Source organism: Rhinopithecus roxellana, chromosome 21 (assembly GCF_007565055.1).
Source record: "Rhinopithecus roxellana isolate Shanxi Qingling chromosome 21, ASM756505v1, whole genome shotgun sequence".
Lineage (NCBI taxonomy): Eukaryota > Metazoa > Chordata > Mammalia > Primates > Cercopithecidae > Rhinopithecus > Rhinopithecus roxellana.
In genome coordinates, this window is record NC_044569.1 from 9558983 (window position 1) to 9585836 (window position 26854).

The 26854-nt window shown below is 44.2% G+C and overlaps 1 protein-coding gene across 2 annotated transcripts in view; it reads right to left on the bottom strand.

Annotated features, from left to right (window-relative positions):
- The window catches only part of MTCL1 (microtubule crosslinking factor 1), a 128388-nt gene that overhangs the window by 10494 nt on the left and 91040 nt on the right, over positions 1–26854 (bottom strand). The window contains exons 7-12 of one of the 2 annotated variants that reach the window (XM_030926150.1): positions 23289–23519; positions 21467–21664; positions 12368–12535; positions 8580–8834; positions 2961–3173; positions 684–715 (exon numbers count right to left, since the gene is read on the bottom strand). In XM_030926150.1, coding sequence (XP_030782010.1) covers positions 684–715; positions 2961–3173; positions 8580–8834; positions 12368–12535; positions 21467–21664; positions 23289–23519 — 1097 coding nt within the window. Of the gene's footprint in view, positions 1–683; positions 716–2960; positions 3258–8579; positions 8835–12367; positions 12536–21466; positions 21665–23288; positions 23520–26854 lie in introns of both variants that reach the window. The other variant, XM_030926149.1, reaches the window with a different exon arrangement.

A 26854-nucleotide genomic window follows, 5' to 3' on the forward strand; every position in this document is an offset into this window, starting at 1 on the left:
ACAGAGGTGTGCCACAGGCACGGCTAGGTGCTGCGGAGAGCAAATGGGAAAGGACGGCCATTCACAGACTCAAAGTTCAGAGGAAAATCAAGGATGAGGCGATCTGGAAATGTTGAATTGCCTGAGAAGAAATTTCATGTAGTAGAAATGGTATGTATTCATTTGGAGAAAGAAGAAAAAGTAAAACTGGAGGAAATTAAACTGGGGAGGAAAAAACTGGTGTATAACTAACATCCACACCAACCACTATGTATCTCCTTCTAGGACTACTGCCCAAAAATATTTTAATAAATTATCTTAGTGGAGCTTTTAAATACAGTGTATAAAACACCTCACAGCATACGAGAGAGAGTTTTCCCAGACTTAAAAAGAGAAAAGAGAGGTTTCCACGGACCTTTCAATAATCACTAAACACAAGCATTCCTTTGTATACATAACACAACTACAACTGGAAAGTCTACCATAAAACTCATGCACGCATCACACAGCATGTCTAGCTTCTTTGTTGTTAATAATCAAAAATACCATGTTTATGAAATGAATAATAAAGCAGCCACTTCTTCAGAAGTGGCATCATTTTAAGTCATTTTGGAGAGAGTGGTAAAATAGACTGCATTGACAAAACAGAATTTTAAGACCAAGGTATTTCTATTCCAGTAATCTATTTTTTTCATCAATCTTACCTTTGAAGATTCCCCTTGTGATTTTCTTCTTCCTATAAAGAAGAAATGACTTCGTCTGAATCGGTTCATTTTGGTTGCCTAGAACTAGCCCTGAGTACTTTAGTGGTTTGTTTGCTCTGCACCCCCAGGAAAACACCATTTAAAATGTACACTGAGGCCAAGCTCTGGTTAGGAGTGCTACTGCCCTGAGGCCTTTGAAGTACAATAATCAAAGTGAGTCCACAGCATGATGAGGGGCTGGAGCTTCTGCAGTCCAGGGAGGAACCCACATGAGTGAGAACAACTGGCTATAAACTTTGTCATGGAGGAAGTGGCTCTTCTGTGCTTCCTCAAAGGACCTCACTGACTACATGAATTTCAAAGCCAGCTTTTGTAACAACCTAAGTGTAAGAGTGAGACTGAGAGAGACAGTGTGAGTGTGTGTGTGTGCTATGTTAGAGAGGAAGATGGAAGGTGACAGAATAACGTTAGGAGACTGGTGTCCCTTGGTCCCAATCTTGCTGTAGAAGTTGACGTGACATCCTTAGGCTCGGGCACTTGATTTTAAACATTCCCATTTAGAATCAGAGGCAAAGTACAGTGCCTTCCCCTTTAAGAAGAATGATAGCTGTGTTTGTAGAGAACAACAGAAACCCAAGGTTGTCTACTGAGAAAACACTCCTGTGCTGACGTGGTTCTGAAGCAGCAAGCCTCTGACTAACTTTAATGGAAGCATATTTTTCAAGACAGTAAATAGCAAGGGGTACACTTCCCCTTAGTGAGCATGCCTCTTGTCTCTGCCATGCAGGTTCCAGTGGGCTGGAACCCAGCCACAGGCTCCCGACCCCACCCCATGTTACCTCTGCTATGTAACTGGACTGTACTGGATTGCCAAGAGATCAGACAGGGTGGGACTGCAGCGATGTCCTGTCAACCTCATACACATTGCTGAGGATAAGGCATTTGATGTTACTGATGTGAGTGAAGTATAATTTCCGCATATTTCAACAACACTATTTGATATGAACTCTTCTAAGTCTTAAGTGTTTAGGAGACCAAATGATACGTGCAGCAACTGTTGAACTGCCTCACAGGTAATGATTCCTAGAATATTTATTTATTTATTTTTGAGATGGAGTCTCATTCTGTCGCCCACGCTGCAATGCAGTGGTGTGATCTCAGCTCACTGCAAGCTCCGCCTTCTGGATTCACACCATTCTCCTGCCTCAGCCTCCCAAGTAGCTGGGACTACAGGCACCCACCACTACGCCCGGCTAATTTTTTTAGTATTTTTAGTAGAGACGGGGTTTCACTGTGTTAGCCAGGATGGTCTCGATCTCATGATCTCGTGATCCGCCTGCCTCAGCCTCCCAAAGTGCTGGGATTACAGGCATGAACCACCACGCCCAGCCCGAGAATCAACTTTTAAAACAAGGTTTTAAAAATATTAAAGCCAGAAAAACATAACTAATGCTGTGCCATGGAAATGTCTACAGCTTAGCTCACTCATTTGGTGCTCTAATTTATGTAAGGTTTCTAAGTGTTGGATTTTTTCCCTTTGTGCAGAATTTTTTTGGTTATTAGTTTTCTAGAATCAGAAGACTGCACTATTATTTCAAGAAAGGTTGAGGCTGGGTGTGGTGGCTCACCTGTAATCCCAGCACTTGGGGAAGGCAAGGCAGACAGATCACTTGAGCCCAGGAGTTTGAGACCAGCTTGGGCAACACAGGGAGACCCTGTCTCTACTTAAAAAATAAAATAAAAAAAAATTAGCCAAGCGTGGTAGCATGTGCCTGTGGTCCCAGCTACTTAGGAGGCTGAGGGGGAAGGATCAATTGAACCTGGGAGGTCAGGGCTGCAGTGAGCCATTATTGGCCACTACATTCCACCCTGGGCAAGAGAGTGAGACCTCCATCTCCAAAAAATAAAAAAAAGAAAAAAAAGGAAAAAAAGAAAAAAGAAAAAGTTGAGCATATACACTTCCCAGAATTACTTACTTCCTCTTGTGTGTTTTGTGGGACACACTTATTTGTGAGACCTGCCTTTTGTACAGGACTCTAGTCCAGTATTTCTAAACCTGAAACAAGGGGCAAAGTTAAGCTGACAGCAGGGCACGCTAATTTAGGGTCAAGCAAAATCCTTGGTGTTGTGAAGATTTCATTTTTACTCAGTTCAGAGGTTGCTGTATGCAAAAGTGCTGGAGCCTGCCAGGAGAGGAATCTGGCAGATGCCTCTTAGGTTTCATGACGGCTCCCTTATTCCATAGTAGTTAACTAGGATGGAGAAAACCTGGCTGACCTCAGGGAGGCGATTCCTGAACTCCCTCTCGGGCCTGTGGGCTGGTGGCTCCTCTGGCTCGTCATCCAGGGACAAGGTATCCAGGTAGAGATTCTCACTGGCCGAGCACCTGTCCGACTCCTTCAGCTTGGACAGCGGCTGGTCTTCAAACGGGATGGAGTCGGCGTCTGCACAAGGCCACATGGCCACAGGACGGGGCATGCGGTGGCTTCCCTGGTGGGGAAAGGGGCGAACGTTGCCGTCTTTTTGATCACAGAGGAAACTGCCACCTCTCCGGGGACTGTTCTCTTTCTGCAACTTGAGAATTTAAAAAATGAAAATAATTAGCCTCACTCTTCTGTCTGATGGTCTCCCTAAGACCATTGTTTCTCCACAATTTGGAATTACACAGAGGTCAGTTTGAAAAACATTGTGAGAAGCAAATGTTCTTAATGTTCTGATCTTAATTTCAAAAGGTAACACAACATTACAGATGCTTTACAAAACCCACAATGTTATCTGGCCCAGAAAATCTGCATTAACCACACACAAGTATGGTGAATTCTTTCTGACACCAATATATGTGTTACTGTACATAACTCAGAGTTGTGCTCATGGGAAATTCTACATTTATTACTATTTTTTAATCTAATACTGTTAAAGAACACGTTAAAAATGCTCTTTGGAACTTCCTTCAGAACTGAAGACACACTCAGTGGAATACTGTCAGTGATAGCAAACTTCTAAGTGTGAAGCTGATTTTTCTAACTAGTCCCAGGGCATGTGGAACAGGTCCTATCAATAACCCAAGTGAGCAAACTTGAGTTGGTAACCATTTGGTGTTAAACATAACTTACACTTTATTTGAGATAATAAAAACTTAGCTATAAAGGCAAGTAAAGATCTGGTATGACTGAGTGAAGAAAATTTTAAAAAGCCACATTACATTATAGTCATACTTTTTTGCCTGACTTGGTTGAACTCAAGAAGCGGCAGTGGGCGAGCACAGGGCCACCTGCAGTTAGAAGACCTGAGTTGGAACCATCGATGTGTGGCTTGCTGGTTCGCAGGCAGGTGCAAGTTCCCGACTCTCCTGAGCTCAGTTGCCTTATCTGTAAGATGGGTTGTGCATGTGGGCTCACAGGAGTCAGGCTGGCTAGTGGGGGCCCAGCCCACATAAAGGCATTATGCCTTTCTGGGCTGTTTTGGGGCACTAGATGGAGATCTTGTGGAGGTGGCTCAGGAAGGGAGCCCATATGAAATCACAAGACTGCTGAGGCAGGCAGGCAAATGGCTTGCAGGGCGCATGGCCTCCCTCCCCAGAGGAGCCCTCACCAGCTTCCACTCCATTCTCCTGATCCCTCCTCATGGCTTCCCTTTCTAAAACAGTCACAGAAAGCACAACTGAGACCTGAAGCTATTTCCGCCTATGAATCTTTAATGGAGCCTTTATTGGATGACAAGCCCACACTATAGGATTGACTGCTCTTTTGAGTAAGTAAAGTATCTGAAGGATGAAAGTGACATTTGGATTTGACCTGAAGGAGTGCCCAAATAATGATTTAAAGTCCTCAAGCGCTGAGACGGTGCCAGGAAATTCTAAAACCTCCTTGAATGCAGATCAATTCATTTTTTTTAAGCATCACTTACAAACTGCATCTCTGTGTCCTAATCTGAGCATTCATCCACAAGTTGGATGCAAACATGCTTTCTGTATAGTCAGGAAGAAAGCCATGGAAGACAGGAAAGACAAAAGGACGTTGGCTCATTGTTAGTAATTTCTAAGGCGGCGGAACAGAGATTTATCTTTATCTTTGAGAAAGATGGAGTCTGATGCAGCCAAAGCTTACATGTTAGCATCTGAGGCGGTTCACAGTCAAATCAAGGACCCAGCAAATCCTAAAAACTCTACGTTTTAGCTCTGCCCCTCTGCTCTCTCCTCCTCCTCCCTGATGATGACACAGTTTTTTGCAGTTTTCTTAAAGATGCTAACTGCTTTCTTTAAAAAAAAAAATGAAAAAAAAAAGGAAGGCAGGCTTTTTATATGTTCATTTAATGCATGTCGGCACAATTTAGTTTCAACACATGATCATCTCTAAGCTATTTTGGGCAAGAAATTAAAATGCAAGAATCCCATCTGAAGCTGCAAATGTGCACCGAGGGTGTGAGTGAAGGGGGAAAAGAATGACTAAAGAGGAGAGCTATGAACAAGCACCTTCTAACTCAGTAAAGTGGGATTTCAAAAATAAACCCGGGCAGCTAGGAGCAACTTGTACTCAAGCTGCTAAGTGTTAGGTTTCCTAAAAACGAACTGGAGTGCTTGTGGTGGAGATATCTGCTGCGAAGATGCCTCTGGGGTGTTGTCATAGAACAGGTCCTCAGAGGGGTACGGTTTCCTATAGGAGTCATTTCAGCCAGCATCAGCACCTACTTGCAATCTTGGAGTAAAACAACTTTTAATGCCAGTCAAAAATGTTAAAGATTTGTATTTTAATACAGGAAACAATAAAAGTGACCTCAAGAATGTCACCTTACCCAGACTGGTAGAAAGAAAAAAGGCCACTTTGTAAACAGGTTTTAAAAGAATGGATTTTTTAAAAGAATGGCAGCTGATTTAAGAAAGTTACTGGAAGGAGAATGCATGGATGACACTTTTTAGCTTGGTAAGTACAGCAAATATAACAGCAAGTTTTACGTCATCTGCATGTTAACTGGGAACTCAACAATTCTAAGGAGAAATGTAGTGTGACTCCATAAAGTATCCTACCCCCACCCCGCAATCAAACTGGGATTGAGACAAGAGAGGCTCATAAGATAGATAAAATGTGTTATATGACCTTAGCCACATTCCCACAGTCATACATCACATAACATGCCTCATGTGGTGCAGAAATTATGTAGGAATTTAATGACACCGGACAAGTATGAAGCATGTGTTCTGAAAGTGGAAAATGGATTTAGTGTCACTTCTTCCACCATCTGTATTATGTTATCACAGTCAAGGTTATATTATATGGCTTACCAAGCAGTCAAATGTTGAGAGGATACATTGTGAAGAATGTTCAGTGACATCTCTCATTTACCTACGGAATATGTAGCTAAAACTTAAATGAACAAGCAACCCAATGACTGATAAACGAACCAAATCTACACACACCCAGGCACACTTGAACCTTATCCTCTTTTCAGGAAGTTGAGATAATGCCTATAATTGCTTTCCCTCATTATCAGGATGGGGCACTGAGATTTAAGAAATCGTCTTTAAAAATGTTTACTATTTTGGGGAAAAGGCCAGATTTATTTTTGAAAGCCACAATTGCATGTCTGAAGCGTCAGTTCATTTGTAACCAATCGTCTTCTAAAAACAGCAATGACATCATTGTACAAAAACCGTGGGATCCATCAGACAGATTTCAGGAACAGATGCATGCCCGAAACTCACGTGTTTCAGATCCACGATGCTCAGAGATATCCACCCTGAGGACTGGGTTCTGAGGCGGTCAGTGTGGCCGAACTATTCCAATACTGACAACTTGGAATTGGAGGTCAGCTCCTGACGACTACTACCTTTCCAAAATATAGTCTCAAAATGAGGCTGTGGCTCATCTTTAAATCACTGACTTTTTTCAAAAGTTGAGTATCACCACAAGTGTCTAATTTTTCCTTTAGCAGAAATTCTTCATTCCCAAAAGTAAAAATAAAAACCTAAAAGACTTGCTTAATTTGTATCCAAGGTGTGGCTTCCCAAACAGATGAAGCCTGTGACTAGTCCAACAAGCCACCGTGGCTAACAGGCGAAGGGCACCCTAAAGGGGCCATGGCAAGGATCACGATGGCCTCACCGGGGTCCAGGAGGGATGTAAAAAGTGAGTGGCCCTACAGCATGGGCCAGGAATGTAGCTCCCTAGCTCCCTGGCAACAAGCTGCCTGGAGTTACTGTGACACGGTCAACTAAAGTTGGATATAATAAATTAGTGCCACTTCTACCCCTAAGATTTCCACCTAACCACAGGGCACAGACACACAGGAGATTTAACACAGGAGACTCGTCACAAGTGCTGCATTTCCAAGCCAGAAAGGAAATGGCCAGCACTCCTCTTGATAGGATTTGGGGAATATCAAAGATTAGTAAGGTGACTCATGTGTGTAAGTGGCGAAACCTGGGAAGTGTCAGCTCTTCTATCTGCAGTGTACTTTCCTTCTTTTGTTTTTTGGAGATGGGGTCTCGGTCTGTCACCCAGGCCGGAATGCAGTGGTGATCAAAGCTCACCTGCGGGTATTTTATTCTTCTTAGTGGTTTCTAAGCCACAGGCTCTTGGTCTTTTCTACCATTTAGTTCATTCTGCCTCCCTCCCTATCCAACATATGCATACACTCACCTTTGTCATTGTACCTGCATAACACAGGCACCATGTCTATGGATAATAGAGCACATTTTTCTTTTTCTTTTTTTTTTTTGAGATGGAGTCTGGCTCTGTGGCCCAGGCTGGAGTGCAGTGGCCGGATCTCAGCTCACTGCAAGCTCCGCCTCCCGGGTTCACGCCATTCTCCTGCCTCAGCCTCCCGAGTAGGTGGGACTACAGGCGCCCGCCACCTCGCCCGGCTAGTTTTTTTTGTATTCTTTTTTAGTAGAGACGAGGTTTCACCGTGTTAGCCAGGATGGTCTCGATCTCCTGACCTCATGATCCGCCCGTCTCGGCCTCCCAAAGTGCTGGGATTACAGGCTTGAGCCACCGCGCCCGGCCAATAGAGTACATTTTTCAAAAGGCTCTATGGTTATTTAAAATAGAGTAATGAGGTTATTTTTCCTGAGCTCAATTGCTTACTGATTAATACATTTCCTTGAGACCGCATAAATTTGTAAGTGTGTGACTGGCTGAAATAAACAAAATGTATACTATGTGAAAATCCAGCCAGGGAAGAATTCCAGATCTTCATCAATTTAATTTGTGTATCCCTCAGGAACTACTGCAACTATGCAAACTGTTCTAAGTCTGACGCAATGCAGAGAATGGTTATATTGGCAGAAAAACGACTACCCCCGTCCTCCCCAAAATCATCTGAGTTTCTGAATTGTTATTTTAGCTAAGATGATGAGCTACCAGCTACCTCTCTTGACTATGGTCCATCTAATCACAGCTCAGCAATATCCACAGCAGGCACACTCACCAGCAAACAGCCTGACTTCCAACTGAATCCAGCAATTTCTTTTCTAATGACAACAATTCCATTCAAGTTGGAGCAGTCACTGTGACCACATCTTTAGTGGCAAACTTAAAAGTTATAGTTTGTTTTCAACTGAATAAGACCTGAAAGAACCTCCTCTTTCCAGTTTAGTCTTTAAATTCCTTTAAAAAGTTATCCCCCCTCCCACAACCCCCACCCACCCTGCTCTGCCACTACCACATGTACACACAAGAGAGTTACCTATGAACTCTGCAATGAAAAGATCTGTGTCATGGAGAGGTATGAGCCTAGGTCTCCAACCCAAGCAATTCTAGTATCTCTCTCTCTTCCTTTGGAAGCCCATGCAGCTTGATGCTGCAAGGACCACAAAGCAGCCTAATGTTTTTGCTTTCTGGGTCCATTGAGTAGTCTACACTCTGTGCCTATGCTCCAGGGCCCGGGGTGCCTCCTTACCTGCTCTATCCTCCACAGCAGTTCCTTCTTCTGCCGCTCCCACTCCTGCCGATCTCTGTCCAGGCGGTCGAGAAGTTCCACCTTCTCCCGGTTCCAGTTCTTCTCGCTGTGATGGATCTGCCAGCGCAGGTCCATGACCAGGCTGTGACTGTCGGCCAGGAGCTTCTGGTGCACCTCTCTCTCCTTCTTCAAGGCCCCCTTGCTCTCAGCAGAGGAGCCTAGTTCTCCCAACTTGTTCTCAGTCTTCTCCTCCAGCTGTCAAGGAGAAAAGACTTAGGAATTCCCTCTCTGACAAGTCTTGCATTCAAGGATGGAGTCTCAGCACATTGACATGTGATCCCTGGAAACATGTTTAAACCGAGGCTTGACCAATCCCATAGTATAAACACATTTTATTTTTAAAGTCCTAATTAAGAGCATTTGACACAGACAGTCACGAAGAATGTTAAGCGGTGAGTCAACTGAGCTTCCCATGGCCAGCTTCCCTGCTCCACTTTCCTAGTCTAAGTCACCACTGCCTCTTGCCTGTACTTCTGGGTAACTCCTTGTGGGCAGGTACCACAAGGTACCTGTCCCTATATCCTTAGCTCCTATATGGAACCTAGGGATGGGACAGTTTTCAATAAATATTTGTCAAATACCCAGGAGGTTAAATATCAAAACCAAACAAGATTCTACATCTTATGTATTCAAACTCATGAAAACCAAAGAGAAGACCTTAAAGACAGGAAAAATGACACATGTCAGAGGCACAAACACGAGAGTTCCAGGAGACTTCTCAGTAGAAACTTTGCAAGTCAGAAGATGATGGAGTGGCATCTAAAGTGCTGCAAGAAAAAAGATCTCAACCTAGACACAATTCTGTATGCAGAAACGGTATCTTTCAGAAGAGAAGGAAAACACTTTTTAACAAATGAAAACTGAAAAAAGAAGCAGTGCCAACAGACCTGCGCTTCAAGAAATGAAAAAGGAAGTTCTTTAGGCAGAAGGAATATACTAACAGACACTTTGATCTCTACAGAAAATAAACACTGGAAATGACATCTATGTAAATATAAAACTCATTATTTCTGTTTTAATTGTTTTTAATATTTGATTATCTAAAGCAAAAATTGTTACAATGTGTTGTGTTTACAGAATATGTAGAGGTAAACTACCACAGCAATAGCACAGAGGATGGGAAGGAACTGGGAATATACTGTTGCAATTTCCTCAGGCACCATGAAAAGTAGCCTAATAGGATTTCAAGGTAGACTCTGAGTCATTAAATACGTATATTATAAACCCTAAGGCAAACACTAAAACTGCACGGCAAACACTAAAACCGCACAACAGCTTGCTGTTCGGTGCCTTGTTTTTATCCTCATAAGCAATCTCTTATATTTTATTAAGTGCACAATTTTAACAAATCGTATACTTTTCAAAGAAAGGCCTTTCACACAGACTGCCTCACTTGGTCTCTACTGCAATCCTCTAAGTATAGGTATCCTTATTCCCAGTTTATTTGTGAAGAAATGGCAGCTTAGTGCTTCAGGGATTTGCCTAAGGGACATGGTAAGTCAGTAACCAATATTCATATGTAGAGTTCAATTAACTTTCTTAAAATGAGTTACTTCAAGACCCACTAAAATAATTCATGGCTGATTATCCATGTCTAAGCAGATTGTTTTAACTTTTCTGAGACTATATATATATATATATATATATATATACACACACACACACATACACACACACACACATATATATATATATAAAGATTAATGACTTAAACCACCCAGTATTATTACATTTAGAAAGATGTATCAGTGCTATAGTTTGGATGTCTGTCCCCCAAACTTCACGTTGAAATTTGATCCCCAGTGTCGGCGATGGGGCCTAGTGGGAGGTGTCTAGGGCAGGGGAGTGGATAGATTCATGCCCTGGGGCAGGGACTGAGTAACTTCTCCCTCTATTATTTCTTTATGAGCTGGTTGTTTAAAAGAGCCTGGCACCTCCTCCCACCAGCACTTCCTTTCTTGCCCTGTGATCTGCACACATCGGCTCCCCTTTGCCTTTTGCTGAGTGGAAGTAGCCCGGACTTCTTCAGTAGCAGATGCTGAGATGCTGGCACCATGCTTCTTGTGCAGCTTGCAGAACTGTAAGCTAAATAAACCTCGTTGTTAAATAAATTACCCAGCCTCAGGTATTCCTTTACAGCAACAGTAAATGGACCAAGACAGGCTGCTGAGTGGTGTGCTCAGTTAAACTGAAAGTTCTTGCCCACCAGGGACTCACTGGGAGAGAGCTAACATTGAATCTCGCCTCTGTAATAAAGGCAAACCCTTCATTAAGTGGGGAGAGCACACTGTTTTGTCCCTGAATCTGAGTGGGACTCAGGCCTTCTTAGAGAGAAAGCAGGGAAAGGCCTGAGAAAGCAGATGACAGCCATGGACACGGGTCAGTGGTGACACTTCTTGATCAATTATTTATAAAACGTAAATCTGGGGAAAATAAAACATTTTTAAGTAGAAAGAATGCAGAAACAAAAGAGGGGAGAAACCTCCAGTGTTAGTTAACCAGAAGACTGCCAGAAAAGCACCAAGCACCACAAAACCCCATTTTAAAAGAGCTGCTGGAAGTCCACATAACCCAGAATGAAAGGCCGCTGAGCCACTCGCAGGTACATCTGTTCACCTGCAGATGCTTCCAGCCACCAACATGTCCTCTCTTTAGAAGCTCCTCATGCAGCGTACCCCTTCCTGGGCCCCACATCGCCTCTGCTCACCTGCTTTGTGAAGACAGTGAAGGCACATTCCTTCTGCCCACAAACTCCTCTGTCCACCAGGAGAGCTAGAGGTTTTTGTTTTTTATTCTTTTTTTTTTTTTTTGACACATCAAGCCTTTTTCATCTTTTATCAAGCCCATGTGACAGGGGGTCTCCTTTCAAGGCAATTCTGTTCCTTTCATGACCAGGCCAATTCCTATAAAATTTTACTTACTTTATGGTTTGCCTCAAAATAGAGTCTAGGAAATAGATTACCAAGGATACACAGACCTGCCCTCCCTCCTCACGATCAAGGGGCTGGAAGAAACCTTGAGAGACGCTCTCAGCAGCAGATGCCATGTAGGAAGTCACATGACATTCAATGGTTTCTGAGGAAGAAACACTTAGGAAAGGATGTTTCTTGCTATGTCTGATCTTAACTCCTATGCTGGGGCTTCCCTCTGTGGTGTGCAGTGGAGGCAGGAAACCTGGGCTGTCTTCCTGCCCTAGCACTAAATGGCTCTGTGATCTGAGCTGAGCTGTTTCTTCTGGGCCTCAGTTTCCTTTGGTATAAATAAGGAGACTGAAACTGATTAGAATTCTTGGGCATGCAGTGGGAGGTCTCCAAGTTCTTTTTGATATTTTGAAAAATCTCAGTGAAGCATGCGTTCACCTTTCTCAAAGACAACGACACCACAATCTGCTTTTGCTTTGTCTAGAGCTATGTCAGCTCAGTGTGATGACAGCTTCAGCTTGGCCATCCTCTGATGGAGCTAAATACAAGCTTGTTTAATGCAGAGTGGGAGAACACATGCTGCTCTGAAAACGCTGCTTGGTGGAGGCCGTACTGCATACGTGGGAGAGGGGACATCAGGGAAAATGAGGCCTCCGCACTTTAAGAAACGACACAAGAAGTCACTCCTCTCTTTTTTCCTGGACAAGAAGCCCATGGTTCTGAATCTCTCTGTGCCCACTCCCCTCCACATATCCTGGACAGCAGAGACACATAGTCAGGATCGAGGGAGACCTGGGAGGGTGGTACCTGTTCCAGACGGCACTTGAGCACGGCCCACTCCACGTCCCAGGCCGCCTTGTCGCTGGCATACTGCTGCTGCAGCCGCAGCCGGGCACGCTCGTCCTCCCGCAGCTCCGCACGGAAGTCCTCCAGCAAGGTCTTGAAGGCGCTGAACAGCTGCTGGTTTTCCACCACCTGTGGGAACACTGAGTCAGGCTCTACCACCTCCTGTAAGCATATTTTTCAGGTCAGAGGAGGAGAGGATCTGGCCATCACGGTAGTGTGGGGGTTGTTTCCCAGTGCTGTTGGCAGTGGGTGCAGGGCGGGTGGGGAGTCTGCAGTTCGCCAGGGAGCAAGGGGTCCCTGTTGCTGGCCATCGGTCTCCTGGGCCTGAGACTGAGGACCTGTTCGATTGGCAGGAAGGTAGAAGGAAGGCTGCCCTGGTGACCTGGCAGCTGTGTTCAGAGGCTGGAACCTGGGCTGGCGCTGTGGGAACCTGCCACACAGGTGCTCGGGGCCCTGAGGAGCAGGAGCAAGGAAACTGCAGGAGGCCACAGGGAACCGCGAAGCCAGGGCTGCCAGTCACTGTGTGACTTTAGATGTCCAGAACACTGAGTTGGGCTGACAAGACTACCATGGGGCTACAGATACGACAAGACTGATACACCCACTCACATATATGCTGCCATTCTAGTGCCAGATGTTGTACTAGAGGATAATTAACAAAGGCCAAGGACTTCTATGCACATAGGGTGATCAGACTCTGACTTGTGGTTACTAAAAGGTCATAGATATGACATACATGGCCACTGTTGGTGGGTGGGTTTAATTATTAAACATTTTGATGCTTAATAATTAAAGCCAAAGGTGAAATGCGTAACCTGTTCATGAAGGCTTTATTGTGGTTCCTTGAGATGGAACTACTACCCTCCACTTTTCTGCCTCTCAGAAAGGGACAAGCCAGACCCACCCTCACATTTCCGGTATTTGGCACAATCCTTGGCTCATGTTAAGCATGTAAATGTGTCTGGTAAATGAAGAGTGAATTTTTATTACTAATGTGCTTATATCTAACTTAAAATGGTTTATATGTTCTAAAACCTGCCCAGCCTTTTGAAGTCAAATTTCAAAGCCATGATTTCTATCTTAGTACATTTCAGCAAGGGCATTATATCAGAAAGTTTGGCCAGATGAATGAAACATGCTGAATCAATTATGGTACCTTGATAATAAAAGCCTCGTGAGCCCATCTCTTCCAATCAGCACTGAAAGCACATCACAAGCCCTCTGGGCGGTCTCAGGGCATTTTTTTTTTTGGTGCATTTATGAAGCAGGAGTTACAAAAGCTCTCTAAGTCCCACTGGATATAGACAAGTTCTAGTATGGAAAAACACAGCCCCACCCTCTCAGAATGCCACATCCCCCAAACTTGATAAACCTCTCCTCCCTGGTTCAGCAAGTACACTGGGGACCCCTCCTTCAGGTTCCGCACACACACTGGCCTTCACTCCGCAGTCATGCTTCTAAATCCATCTAGCTGATCCACTAAACATACACAAAAATGGTTAAACATATATGGGAGGAATTTAAGATACTTTGAATGGATGTTTGTATTTATATAAAATTGTGCAGCCACAAAAAAGAATGAAATCATGGCTTTTGTAGCAACATGGATGCAGCTGGAGGCCATTATCCTAAGCAAGTTAACGCAGGAACAGAAAACCAAATACCGTATGTTCTCACTTATATGTGGGAGTCAAACATTGGGTATACTCGGACAGAGAGGGGAACAACAGACACTGGGGATTCCAAAAGGGGATGCGAGGAGGGGGCAAGGGTTGAAAAACTACCTGTTGAGTACTATGTTCACTACTTAGGTGACGGGGTCATTAGAAGCCCACACCTCAGCATCATGCAATACACCCATATAATAAACCTGCACATGTACCCCCTGAACCTAAAATTATATATATATTAAAATACATATTATATTTATAATTATATATAACATATACATATATAATTATATATTTTATTTACAATTACATATAATATATACATATATAATTTATTATATTTTATATATAATTATATATGTATATATTCAAAAATAAAGTTGTATTAAAAAGAGAAATTCTTTAATATGAGATTTATTATAGGGATCTCCATAGTTGTCACCAGTAATCAAGTAGACTTTTTTTTTTTTTTTTTTTTGAGACAAGGTCTCGCTCTGTCTCCCAGGCTAGAATGCAGTGGATCATGGCTTACTGCAGCCTCAACCTCCTGGGCTCAAGCAGTCCTCCCACCTCAGCCTCCCAAGTAGCTGGGACTATAGGCATGTGCCGCCACATCCAGCTAATTTTTGTATTTTTTGTAGAAACAAGGTTTCATCATGTTGCCCAGGCTGGTCTCAAACTCTGGCCTCAAGTGATCCACCTGCCCCAGCCTCAGAAAATGTTGGGATTGTAGGCAGGAGCCACTGTGCCCAGCTGCAGTGGACTTTTGATGGAGTAGAAAGGCCTGTTTGTTCATATTTATTGCTCTTTTTCTCACAGGGAACAATTTTTACTTTAATAACTCCGGGACAAAAGGCATTAAGAGTACAGTTCAGTTAACATTTGAAGAACTCAGAAGACAGGGAACCATCTATGAGTCTTATACATTCTTACCAACCAAGTGAATAGAAATAAATTAGCACTATACTCAAACACATGCTCGCCAAATATGTGAAGCTGTGACAAACACAGAACAGTTTTTAAAACTCCACATCAAAAAGTACCTAGAAATTAGCCAGGCATTGTGGCTCTTGCCTGTAGTCCCAACTACTCAGGAGGCTGAGATGGGAGGATGGCTTGAGCCCAGGAGTTCAAGGTCACAGTGAGCTACGATCACATCATTGCCCTCCAGTCTGGGTGACAGAACAAAACCCCGTTTCAAAAAAAAAATCTAAAACTTATCTAAGTACAGTTGAGTGATAAGATGTGTCACAACAATCTTTTCAGAAATATACATCTTCATATAGAATTTGTTTGCTGAATAATCACATATATTTTGTGGTAGATTTGTTTTGGAGTTTCCTCTCTGGATTTTAAATTAAAAATCACTGCTTTTTGAGTCAACAGTATTTCAAGCAGAAAATAATGGTAATAATTTTGATCCAGTTTTTGGAGAAGTCATTTAATTTTCACTGAAGAGAAAGCAGAAAACCATATAATACATTGTTATATGTCATCAATAGTTTCCCATGAATGTCAAGTTACATATGGTATCAGACTATGCTGTTCTTGGCCCATACACTACACGACATTAGAATCAGAACTGTACAGTCCTCTTGCAGATTGGAAACCTGGTTTCTCTGGAAGCAAGTACTTTTTGGCTTTAATAGATACTGAATTCAATAAAATTTAAGCCTTAATGATTTACGTACATTTGCATCAGAGTAATCAAAACAGTGCTCTATTAAATCAGGATAATATTAATCAACGTGGAATGAGCTCCAGAACTGCTTTGGGGTGAAGGTGGCCAAAGGGAGCAAGAGAGCCCAGCTCAATGCTGTTGGTACCTGTTATCATCATTCCCCAAGAGCAGCATGTGGCACAGCAGGAAGCCAGGCCAGCTCCTACCATTAGCACGCAACAGCAGAAGTGGACGTCCGCGTCAACATTTCTGAAGACTCAGACTGAGCCGTAGATGGGCATGACTTTTCTGACTTTCACACACATAAAAAAAAAAGTAACGATAATTACTAATATTATAGGTGTTTCCTGTGGCCAGGGGGTGTACTAAATTACCGCCAACATGACCTTATTTATATGTCACATCAATTTTGAGTGCATACGCTATGTTCCCCATTTTACAGAGGAGGAACTACGGCTTGGAGTGGCTGAGGGCCAAGGTCCTACTGTCAAGGAAGTGAGATCCTGGACTGCAGTCCAGGTCGTCCCCTTCCAAGGCCAACAGACTGAGCCAGGAATATTCGAATTCTGACATTATACCCTCCCAAGCCTTTTTCTTCTTATTCTTCTTTTGTTTGTAACTTCACCTTGCAGAAGCCATCTAATCCCCATGAAGCTAATTCCATTTCCCATATCAAGGGAAATTAATGATAGTGAGTCATTCTGAAAGAATACCTAAAAGTTAACTTCTCTTATTTTTTTTCCCCTGCTGGCACCCCTTGCTGGGCTACCTTTTGGGTAAAAAGATGACCCAAATCAAGTCAAGAATCAAATGGAGACTCAGGTCCATTGAGACGTGTTTATGATGTAAGTCTTCTTGGACACGGGGCTTTCTGAACCTTTTGTGCCGGGGTCTAGGATGCAACATTTTAGCTTGTACATGTGTTGAGTGTAGGTCAGTTTCAACTCAAAAACCGGGCTTTTCATTCAGAGATCAGCTGGCTGATTTTCCAGCAAAGTAGCAGGATAAAAAGCTTCCAACTATTTCCCTCTCCTCCGCCTATGGGCATTACAGCCTCACCTAGCTCAGCTCTCTTGAGTGAGACTTACAATGTGCTGTAATACGTCAAACTTTTTAACAGGTTCAGAATTGGTCTTTAGTCCATCAGACTGCTATCCAAGTCTATCTATCCAACTCTAATATCCAAGTCTATTAATAAGTATTACTAATAGAAACTGAAATGGAAGTTTATAGATAAAGTAACGTATCAAGGTATTTGTGACGCAATGCTGGCTATTTTTTTTTTTTTTTTTTTTTTTTTTTGAGACGGAGTCTCACTCTGTCACCCAGGCTGGAGTGCAGTGGCCAGATCTCAGCTCACTGCAAGCTCCGCCTCTCGGGTTCACGCCATTCTCCTGCCTCAGCCTCCCGAGTAGCTGGGACTACAGGCGCCGCCACCTCGCCCGGCTAGTTTTTTTGTATTTTTAGTAGAGACGGGGTTTCACCGTGTTAGCCAGGATGGTCTCGATCTCCTGACCTCGTGATCCGCCCGTCTCGGCCTCCCAAAGTGCTGGGATTACAGGCTTGAGCCACCGCGCCCGGCCAATGCTGGCTATTTTTAAAAATTGTTCTTGCCTAAGATTTCTAAGATTTTATCAGGTGAAATCACAGCTCCACAAAAGAGCTAAACCACCACCAAGTACTTTGCTTGCATCAGAGCCACTAACTTTACAACAGATTATAAGTTTAATCTGAAGCTGGAACACACATACTGACCTGCTGCTATGGGTTAACCCACAAAACAACAGTCACAAAATAGAGATGACAGCATCCACGTTTATTTAGGCTCCTTGACAGAGGCAGGGGAATTCCAGAATGATGCAGTAGCTGCCCAGACCCCCACAAGGCATGCATAGCTCCTTTTAGAGACCTCACTTAGCATTCAACACAGACAACTCCTCCACCAGCAGGAGTCCCTGGAGAAATTCTTTACTGTGAGATTAGCTAGAATTGATACATTCACACAGCCAGCAACATTTTTATAAATGAGCCATTTGTGGTTCTCCTCAATGTAACCTTCACTGTTACATCCAGAAAAGTTCTTTTCTAAAAACCATTATCCCCTACAGAGAATGGGCCACTGAAGACAGACCTTGAAAATATAATCTATTGATATCATGGGAATTAGAGTCATTTACACACAGAAGTCCTCTGCCCTCTGGCCAAGAGTCTGCCCGGTGATCCTGTCCAGGAGGGCTCTGGGCTGTGGTCTCCACAAATGTCACCGAGAGCTTCCTAAGAACGAATGTGGATCCGGGAAAGAATGAATGAGGCACATATTTTATAAACTGTAAACACAGTTATCAACCCAAAGGCTTAGGAAACCAGGGCAAATCTGATGAAAATCAGGTGGCCACTAGGGAAGAAACTTATTTGTGAGGTCCCAGGTTTAGTTAGGCACTTTGGAAGGCCTCTGGCAAACTGCTGGCCATGGCTGACTCTGGGAGGTAGGACAGGGCGTGGAGAGTCCTTCCACCAAGCACCCATCTGTGCATGTGAATTTTTACCTCACGCAGGGGCTACTTTCGGAGTGACAACAACTGCCACCACAAGTACATGGCAAAGATAAAACACTTCACGATCCCGAGCTCTGGTCTGGTTCCTTTTACAGGAAGAGTAGCGTGCCTTATAGGGAAGGCCTTCCAGTTGCAGGATAAACTGAAGAATGAACCACAGTATGACATACAAAATTGAAATGTAAACACCATCTAGGCTCAAGAGAACTTTCTTATTAAAAAAAAAAAAGTCAGGCAGATCACAGTTCTGATGTGAGGCCTCCTCTGGCAAGGGTGTAGTTTTTGCAACTTGGGCAAGCAAAGGTGGGCAGCCTGCATAGCCAGAAAGGAAGACCGCTGGGGCCTGGGAGAGCCACAGCCCCGGAGGCCCAGGGAGCCAAGGGCTTTCTGTCTGCAGGAGAAAGGCTGACTTTTCAGGCAGCCCCTGAAGGCCCTAATGCAGCACAGGAGCCCCGACAAGGAGCAGAGGTCCAGGGAAGTGGAGTCTACTCAGTCCTGAGGCTGGAGCAGGTGAAGACTGAAATATGAAATACAATTCCTTCAGCTCTTGCTATGAATTTTATATTAGGGTCTTCACATTTTTTTTTACTTAGTTGTTTTATTAAATGATAAAGAGAATTAGGCACATCCCTGAATGAGAAAGTAACTCCTTTTTAAATCAGTTAACCCAAGTAGGGAAAATGAGCTGCTGGTGCCCCAGGGCCATCATTCCCACACCATTCATCACCTTGTGTGAAGAAGTTGGATTCCAGGAATTACTAATCAGTATGAAATGCATAAACAGCCTTAGGAATGCTGGCCTCAAATGCTTAACACAGTGGCGAGAGTCTTGGAGCTCAAGAAGAACTATACGATTCCCTCGAAAAGCCTTCACTGTGGCTCTGGAGCCACCAGGTCATGACCACAAACTCATGCAGTTGAACACTGGGAAGCAGGGAATGTCTGCAGAGCCAAATGTTTGCCAACCTGATGATTCATTATGAGCCATCCCAAGGTTGATCAGTGTATGCAGTTGTTTTTTAAACTTCTGCGGACATGATAAATGTTGCCATCTACTTGAGTTCAATTGTGAGAATGTTCCATATGTCACAAAGCAAAGACCAAGGCCTGAGGAACATTGTGACTGAGAACTTGTCCTTGGGAAAACGGCTTGGCTAGGTTTCCCATGCTACTAATCGCCTTGCGAGGTGCTCGGCGTTTCTGGAACGGCCCAGCTCTGTGCAGCTCTGCGAGACACGTGCCCTGGCTCTTGCATCCCAGCTGCCTGGCTAATACTCATGCCAGTCACAGAGAGGCAAATCCTCTCACCGGGAACGTTCCCTCCCAGAGAACCAGCTGTCGTTACAGTAGAGCTCGTCCATCTTCCGTCCTCGGACAGACGAGTGTTGTGCACGCAGTACTGAGCTCCTTACTACTGCGGACACTGGCCCACTCGGCAGACCTGGGTCTCAGTGTCTGGACCCCACCCGGCCACCTATCCACGTGCTTCTATAACACGCGGCCCACAGTGGAAACTCACAGGTCCATCTCTCACTAAAAACTAGTGTTGGCAGAAGCAGGAAGCAAAGGGAAACGACATTAAAATATGCTGAATGTAAAAGGTTCCAGCTGAGTGACTTCACGTTATTTTCTACCCTGAGGGTAACATTTTCCATGACTGTTGTTTAGAAAACCAGATGTGCAAGGTTTTCTCCTCGTCCAGAGCATCTGCGCGAGTGCGTGGGAAACACGTTGTCTTAGATGCAGCAGGTTTGCGGTGAGGTGGGAACAGTGGCCATCAGTGGCAATATTATGGGAGGTAAGCACACATGCTTTATGGGATTGAATGACAACATTTCTTTCAAAAAAGTAAAATTAGTAGATTTTAAAGCATTATTTGCAAAGTAGCATTTTCATTTCTAACTAGATTATTGCTGGAAAACTCATTCCATGACCCAAATTCTCCCACGAACAATGGCGTAACGGCATACTTTCTGATGGCCGTGAATAAAAGTTCCTTTGAAAGTATCATCTCCTTCTTAAGTCATGTTATTCAGGGAGAATGAAGGGGGGACAGGTGTACATAGGAAACAGCTGTTTAGGTGTGAAAATCTGATTGTATAGAGAGGGAGCGGGGGAACCCAAATTCCCCTCAGCCTACACTCAGAAGGTCGCCGCCTATCATCTGGATCTGAGCCAGCGCTCTGGCAACAGCCCGCTCCCATTAGAAACAGCGGCTCTGGGCCCCGGGAGCGCGGGCCAGGGAGGAGCAGCAGTTGCAGCGTCCAGTGCAGTGGGAGTGCCCCAGAGTGTCTACAGCTGAGAGGCTAGAGCCGCACCCATATGACTGCCACCCCCCGTGACCACCTGGCCCTGCGCCCTCAGCCCAAAACGCAGGCCTCCCAGCGCAGCGGCGTCCAGCTGCACCCCAGGAGCCTCCTGAGAAGCTTTATTATCATTAATACATAGTCGAGTTACAGGGGACTCAGAAACCTGGCAGCGAGAGAGTGTTAACACAGGGTCCTGCTCAGGAGCTCCTGACTCCACATCCTCCGTCACTGACATTTTGGTATAAAAATGCAGGCATTTTGGATGTTATCAGTAGTATCTTTTGGTTTATTAAGTAGAGTCTATTTCTATGGTCTTTGGCAACAATAACAGCTACTTAATTAATAACACTGAAGTCTCCCCTCTCATTCTACATACTTCAGTTTTTTTTAAGGTGTCATCAAATACTTTTATCTGGGAGCATCATGTTTCAAGTGGGCCAAGGAGAACTTGAAATAGTTCTTCCACGTTGGGGGATTTTTTTTTTAAACTTGTCCTTTGCTCCTTATGTGTTATGCTGCCAAATGAATGATGTTGCCAATGACAGACTCTCTGAGGTAAATTCACTGGCCCCAGCAGGGACACCACCACTGATCTGGCCTTACTACAGTCCTTATCGATATGGGTAACTCAAATGAAAGGGTGGGCTGACATTAAGATGAAAGGCTGGATGAGGTGATTTCTAGGAAAAACCCAGCATCACAAATGACAACAGGTGACCGCAGTCAGGCAGTAGAATTTTCTACTACCTGAACACCAACATTGGAAACAAAATGACACAAATGTGGCTTAGGAGTCTCCTCTCCCCGGTATGGGCAATGTGACGGGCACGGGTTGAGGCACCCACCTGCTTGTGGGACTGTCCCCTGTCCATGGTCTGCAGCCGTAAGCTGTGGTCTCCTATCTGCACCCGGGAGTGTGGGGAGTGCTCCCCCACTGGAAAGCCACAGCCTCGGTCACTGTCTTCATGGTCTGGGCCATCCGCCTGGTGACTCCCCTGGACTCCAAGCTCCCCGAGCCCGGAGAGGGTCTCTGGATGCTCACCCTGAAACAGGCAGGAGGTGACGATCACAGTTTCAGCCAAATCCTTTTGCTGTAGAGCCTGATTTTCACTGTTTGAGGATAATGATCCATTTCATGGATTATCAACGCCTATACTTCTCAGTCCTTACCCCTAAAATGCTCATTTTGGCCATTTCACTCATTGGCACCTTCTGCATTTAAATAGCACAGGGTGGGTGCTCAACTTATTAGAAGACATTAAGGAGAAATTTTAATTCTACTGTTTTTAAATTAGTATTACTAATAGCTATGGTTTTTTAAGTTAAAGGAGGAGGAACTCCAGAGTACTGATCAACAGGAAACTTTAAAACGATTTCTAGGCTTCGTTTAATAATGGTTTTCTACGTCATGGATAGTTGGAAGCTGGCGGAAATAGCTTTTGAAGACTTTCTTCACCCTGAGGAAAGAGAAGCACTGTATTTTCCCATTCCTAGGATGAGAACTTAAAATTACATATACTGTTCCCTAGAGGGAGAACCAGACAAAAGGTCTTTGGGAGCTAAAAAGAAACCAACTATTCACAATGCTTCGAAGCAGCTGGCCAAGAAGCCAGGGTCGTGGATGTACAGAATACACAGAACACCAGTGGCTCCAGGCCCGGGTGCACCAGGAAGCAAGGCCAGGAAGGAGCACGCAGTGCAATCAGTCACTCTGACTTAATCAATACAAAAGCAATCAGAAGGCAAAGATCTCTGTTCTGTTTCTATGATAAACCTAGGAATTGAGGCATAACAGGAAGAACATATACAAATTCCAGAGGTGGCAAAGTGAGTCATCTGAAGCTTAGAAAAGATCCTTTTAAAACTGTGTGGGCAGGACGGGTTTTCACATCTAGGAACAAAACTCGAAAGAAGGGCAAAAGTTTTAGAAACCAGCTTTTACAAACCAGCCAGGTTGAATGAGATGGTGCAGGACCTCAGGGTGTAACGTCAATGAATTTATAAATGAGCAGCAAAGGAGACAGGAGCAAAACTTCATGGAGTTATGGACCAGGGCACTCTTAAAACTAGGTCAGAGCATAGCACGGAATTCTTAATTTCATATATAACTGGACAAGCTGCTGCATTTCCATTTCTTGGATCAAAATTGACAAAACAATTTAAAATAATAATGACTTCACCACAACGCAAAATATCCATGTGGCAAAACTGCAATTGTATACCATGAATATGTACAAATAAAAAAAGAGAGAGTAGATATTGAGTAGGCAACCAACAGCACCTGCCTCTGCCAGTCCCTCACTCACGAACATCACGCAGGTTTCATAGGGAAGTCTGTGGTTTTCTTCATGTCGTTCCTGCACTATTCTCAGTAAGTTTATGGCTAGCACTGCAAACCTGCTCTTGCTACTGTAATGTTACTTCTGTTATATTTGCTTGTGCATAGGAAAATGACTGATGTTTCAGTCACCTGTGTTTGATTTTCTCTTATCTAAGTGTCTATATGAATTGCTCTAAATGTTTTTTTGTAGCAATATTAGATGTTAATCAAATATTGAGAAATAAAATAATAGAACATGACTATGTGTAGGGTGGGTGGGGAGATAGCAGTGTCTGGGGTCAAGAACAAAAAAGATGCAAAGAAAAGGCACTCGACAGTGGCGTTACCTCAGTGAACTCCTCTCCTTCCTCCTCCATCTGCCTCCCTTGCCGCCAGTGTTTCAGCAGCCACCTGAGTTTGACGTAGAAGAGGAAAATGTTCTGCTTCAAGGACCGGAGCTCCTGCTGCATCAGATTCTTCTCATCACTCCAGGTTCGCTCATGGAGGGTGTTTTGCAAAGCCAGGCTGTGCATTTCCAGTTCTTTCCACCTCAAGGCATAGAGGTGCTCCTCCTCCATCTTGAATGGAACAAAAGAGACAGTGTGACAAGCGGCTAATCCAATCCGTCACCCAAACCAAACCAAGAGTCCCTGCAAACTGCGACTCAGTCTGTCGTGCTGCATATAAGACGGGAAACACAGGAGCCCCCACAAGTTTAGTTTGATTAAGGGCTTCAGACATTTCCTGTTGACAAAACCCCATGAATCTTATGATTCAGAAACAAGTGCATTTCAAAACAAGGTATTGTGACAATTTTTCATTGCCAAGTCTCTCATGGTGTTTTACATGTCTCTAACTCCTTCAGGAAAACCGTGTCTCGGAAGTGCGGCTTACCACTGACTTCAATCCCATGTAAGCAGATTCCATTTCCCCTCTGTACATGGGCTGGGCACGCAAATGCACATTAAATTGCAGAGAAGAAAAGAAGTGGAAATCCTTCCCCTCTACTTCCTGAGCCCCGACTCCCCACAGCCCTGACAGAAGAGAACCCCAGCTGGTGGAGAGCACAGCAGGCTGGGTGGAAGGAATTCTTCCAAGTCCGCAGGCCTCGACTGCATACAACAGCGAGGAAACAGAAAAGTGGGTCTGAAAGCCTATTTCCATGCTTAAAGACTTGACATTCCTATTAGATGTGCATATCTCTTAGGAAAAGAAAAGTGTCACTGAAAAAGTATCGTGCATCTCTACATTAAATTCCCACTTTTTAAACACCCCTGGTATAGACACTTTTCCAAGCAACAAACGATTATTGTATATCAACACTAAAAAGCAAAAGAGTGAATAAGATACCGCTTTGCACATAAGGGCACAAGAATAGCATCTATAAACAATATTTACAGTAGCTAAAGTGATACTATGGGATCAAAGTTTTGTGTTCTATAGACCAATAAAAAGTTCGAATGCCAGCCTGAAGGTTATCAGCTGTCCTCTCTTAACACTCCTTCTTATGCCAAAAACCAAGGAAGGGATTTATTTTTCTCTTTAAAGTACTAGATTAATTCTCAGAGGCCATGGGAATAGAACCACAGCTGCCGGGGGCCAATGTGCTGAAGGCCAGTGAAGAGTCAGAGGCAGCTCTGGAAAGGTCCACAGGTCTAGACAACGACTTGGTGGCTGTTCTCCTAATACCTGACCTTTCTTGTAGTTTTGGCCGAAATAACAGAAAATAGGTGTTTATTCACCATCTCAGCAGTCCTCAGCATTCCACCACTGGTTCTCCCCTGTGGACACAACGGCAGCCTAGTGCACCAGACACCCAGCATCTGCAATTTCCTACTGATACGTCAAAGTGGTATTTTTTTGGGTGGGGGAAGTGTATTTAACATTTCACACTGAAGATGTAACAGTCATGGGATCTTTTGCACCATCTGGTTTGAGTTAGGTACATGACAACAGAAGAGGCAGTTAATCTATAACAAAGATCAGTAATTAAAAAGAAGGGAGGTCTGGTCTCTGGTCTCTTGGTCATTTACAGAACAAGAACAATGAGGAAGAGAGTTCATCTATAATCTAAGAAACAAAACTGCAAACATGTTCATGACTCAGTCTTCAGGACTTAACTTTGTCTTTGACATAATCAATTTAGAAAGTCCTGTAGTTTTATTTTCTTTTACAAGTCTTAGCCAACTGACTCGTGCTGGGCAGGCTTCACTGGCCTCAGGGGCCATGTGAAGATAACGTGAGCCCCTTCCCCGCCTGGCTGCGGAGAGGCGCTGAGACACTCGGACCCGCCTCCAGCACTGCGCCCAGGCCTTCCTGGAGAGCCTTCTTTTCTCTCCCTCACGTCTCCACTGCCCTTTCTAGCTCCTTCTGTTCCATGACTCCGTGAACTCCCCAAGTCTCAGAGCTCAGTCCTCTGCCCACTGGGCACCTTGGGGGACACTTTCCCTTCTCTTCCGAACAAGCCTGAAGGACATCTGCTACCATTGGAAGCCTCTTCCGCAATACTCCTTCACCATCCACCCACACACTAGAAACACGTGGGCCCCGGACATTGTGCTAGCAGCATCTTCAGTGATAAACTCACTTTTCAAACAATTTTTGGTGCCATGCAAAACTTTTTTTGTTTAATTACTTAGGAATCTATCTTTCAAGTAATATGGAATTATTTTCCTCTGATAATAAGATGTGCAACTTGACCCCTAAATGAAACACTTAAAAATTGAGTCATGCATGTAGTGGTAGAAGTTGGCAGAAAGTATTTAGATCTTGGCATTCGGCCCTGCCTTCCCTAAGCTGCAAGGTACAGAGAAGGCACTCCCTCCTTTAATCAGTTTGTGACCCACTTAAATCACATGGCCTCAGTCAACATGGGGGCCTATGTGTAGCACACATTCCTTGCCAAAGTAAGTTCTTAGATACACCAGGACTTTATTTGCATAGGATATTTATTTTAAAACACCAAGGTGCTCTATTCAAGATCAACTGCTTTGCTTTGTTTGGTTTTAAAGACACAACTATTTTTCAAGAACAAATACACAGGGGAAGAGCAGCTGCAGCAATCCTGAACCTAGATATCTGTCCACAACTTAATTAGGTTTGGGGTGGCAGGGATTGGGCCATTCTCATGGATGTCCAGGGCGAGGAGTGCCCACATCTGTGAATCCCTTCTACTCGGAACTCTGGGGAAGGATTTGCGGATAAAAGGTAATTAGCCAGTACCAGGTTATTCGAGAGTAACAGAGGTTAATCAGGCCACAGCTCAAGTTGTGGCAGTTTTCTGAACGCAATGGCTTAGGGTGAGGTTGCTGATTTTTCTATCAGAAAATTCACCCAACATTAGCAGAGGTGACAGACATACTTCCGTCCAGTTGCATTTAGGTTCTTACTTGATGTTAGGCTGGTACTGCTGCAGGAAAGTTTAGATTAGGTATGAGGAAGACCTTGCTGAGACCACAGTGTAAGATGCTGAAAAGCATGTGCCAGAGCAGAAAGGTACAGTTATCTTTAGGGGCATCTGAGAGGGGACAGCTCTACTGGGTGAGCTTCCCATAGGTGCCCGGGAGTCTAGCAGCCTGTACGCAACAGACAGCCTTCTTTGAAAATGCATCGTGGCATTTCTCCTTTGGGGCTGTGCAGTTCACGAAGCGGTTGTGCTGAAAAATCCGTGTTAAATATTTACCTTATGGATCTTGTTTGTAAACGTCTCTGTGTCCTCTTGATGCAGTCTGGCCGCCTGCATGAGCTGACCCTGTAGCTCCTCTATGGATACACTCTGCTCAGGTAAAACAGAGGGGCCCCTGAGCTGATCGGTGGGATAAAGGAAGGGGTTTAGTGGAAATGAGAACTCTGCCTGAGGTGACGACGCAGGACAGACATCTGCACAAGCCGGGGACACACACGGAGCGACACA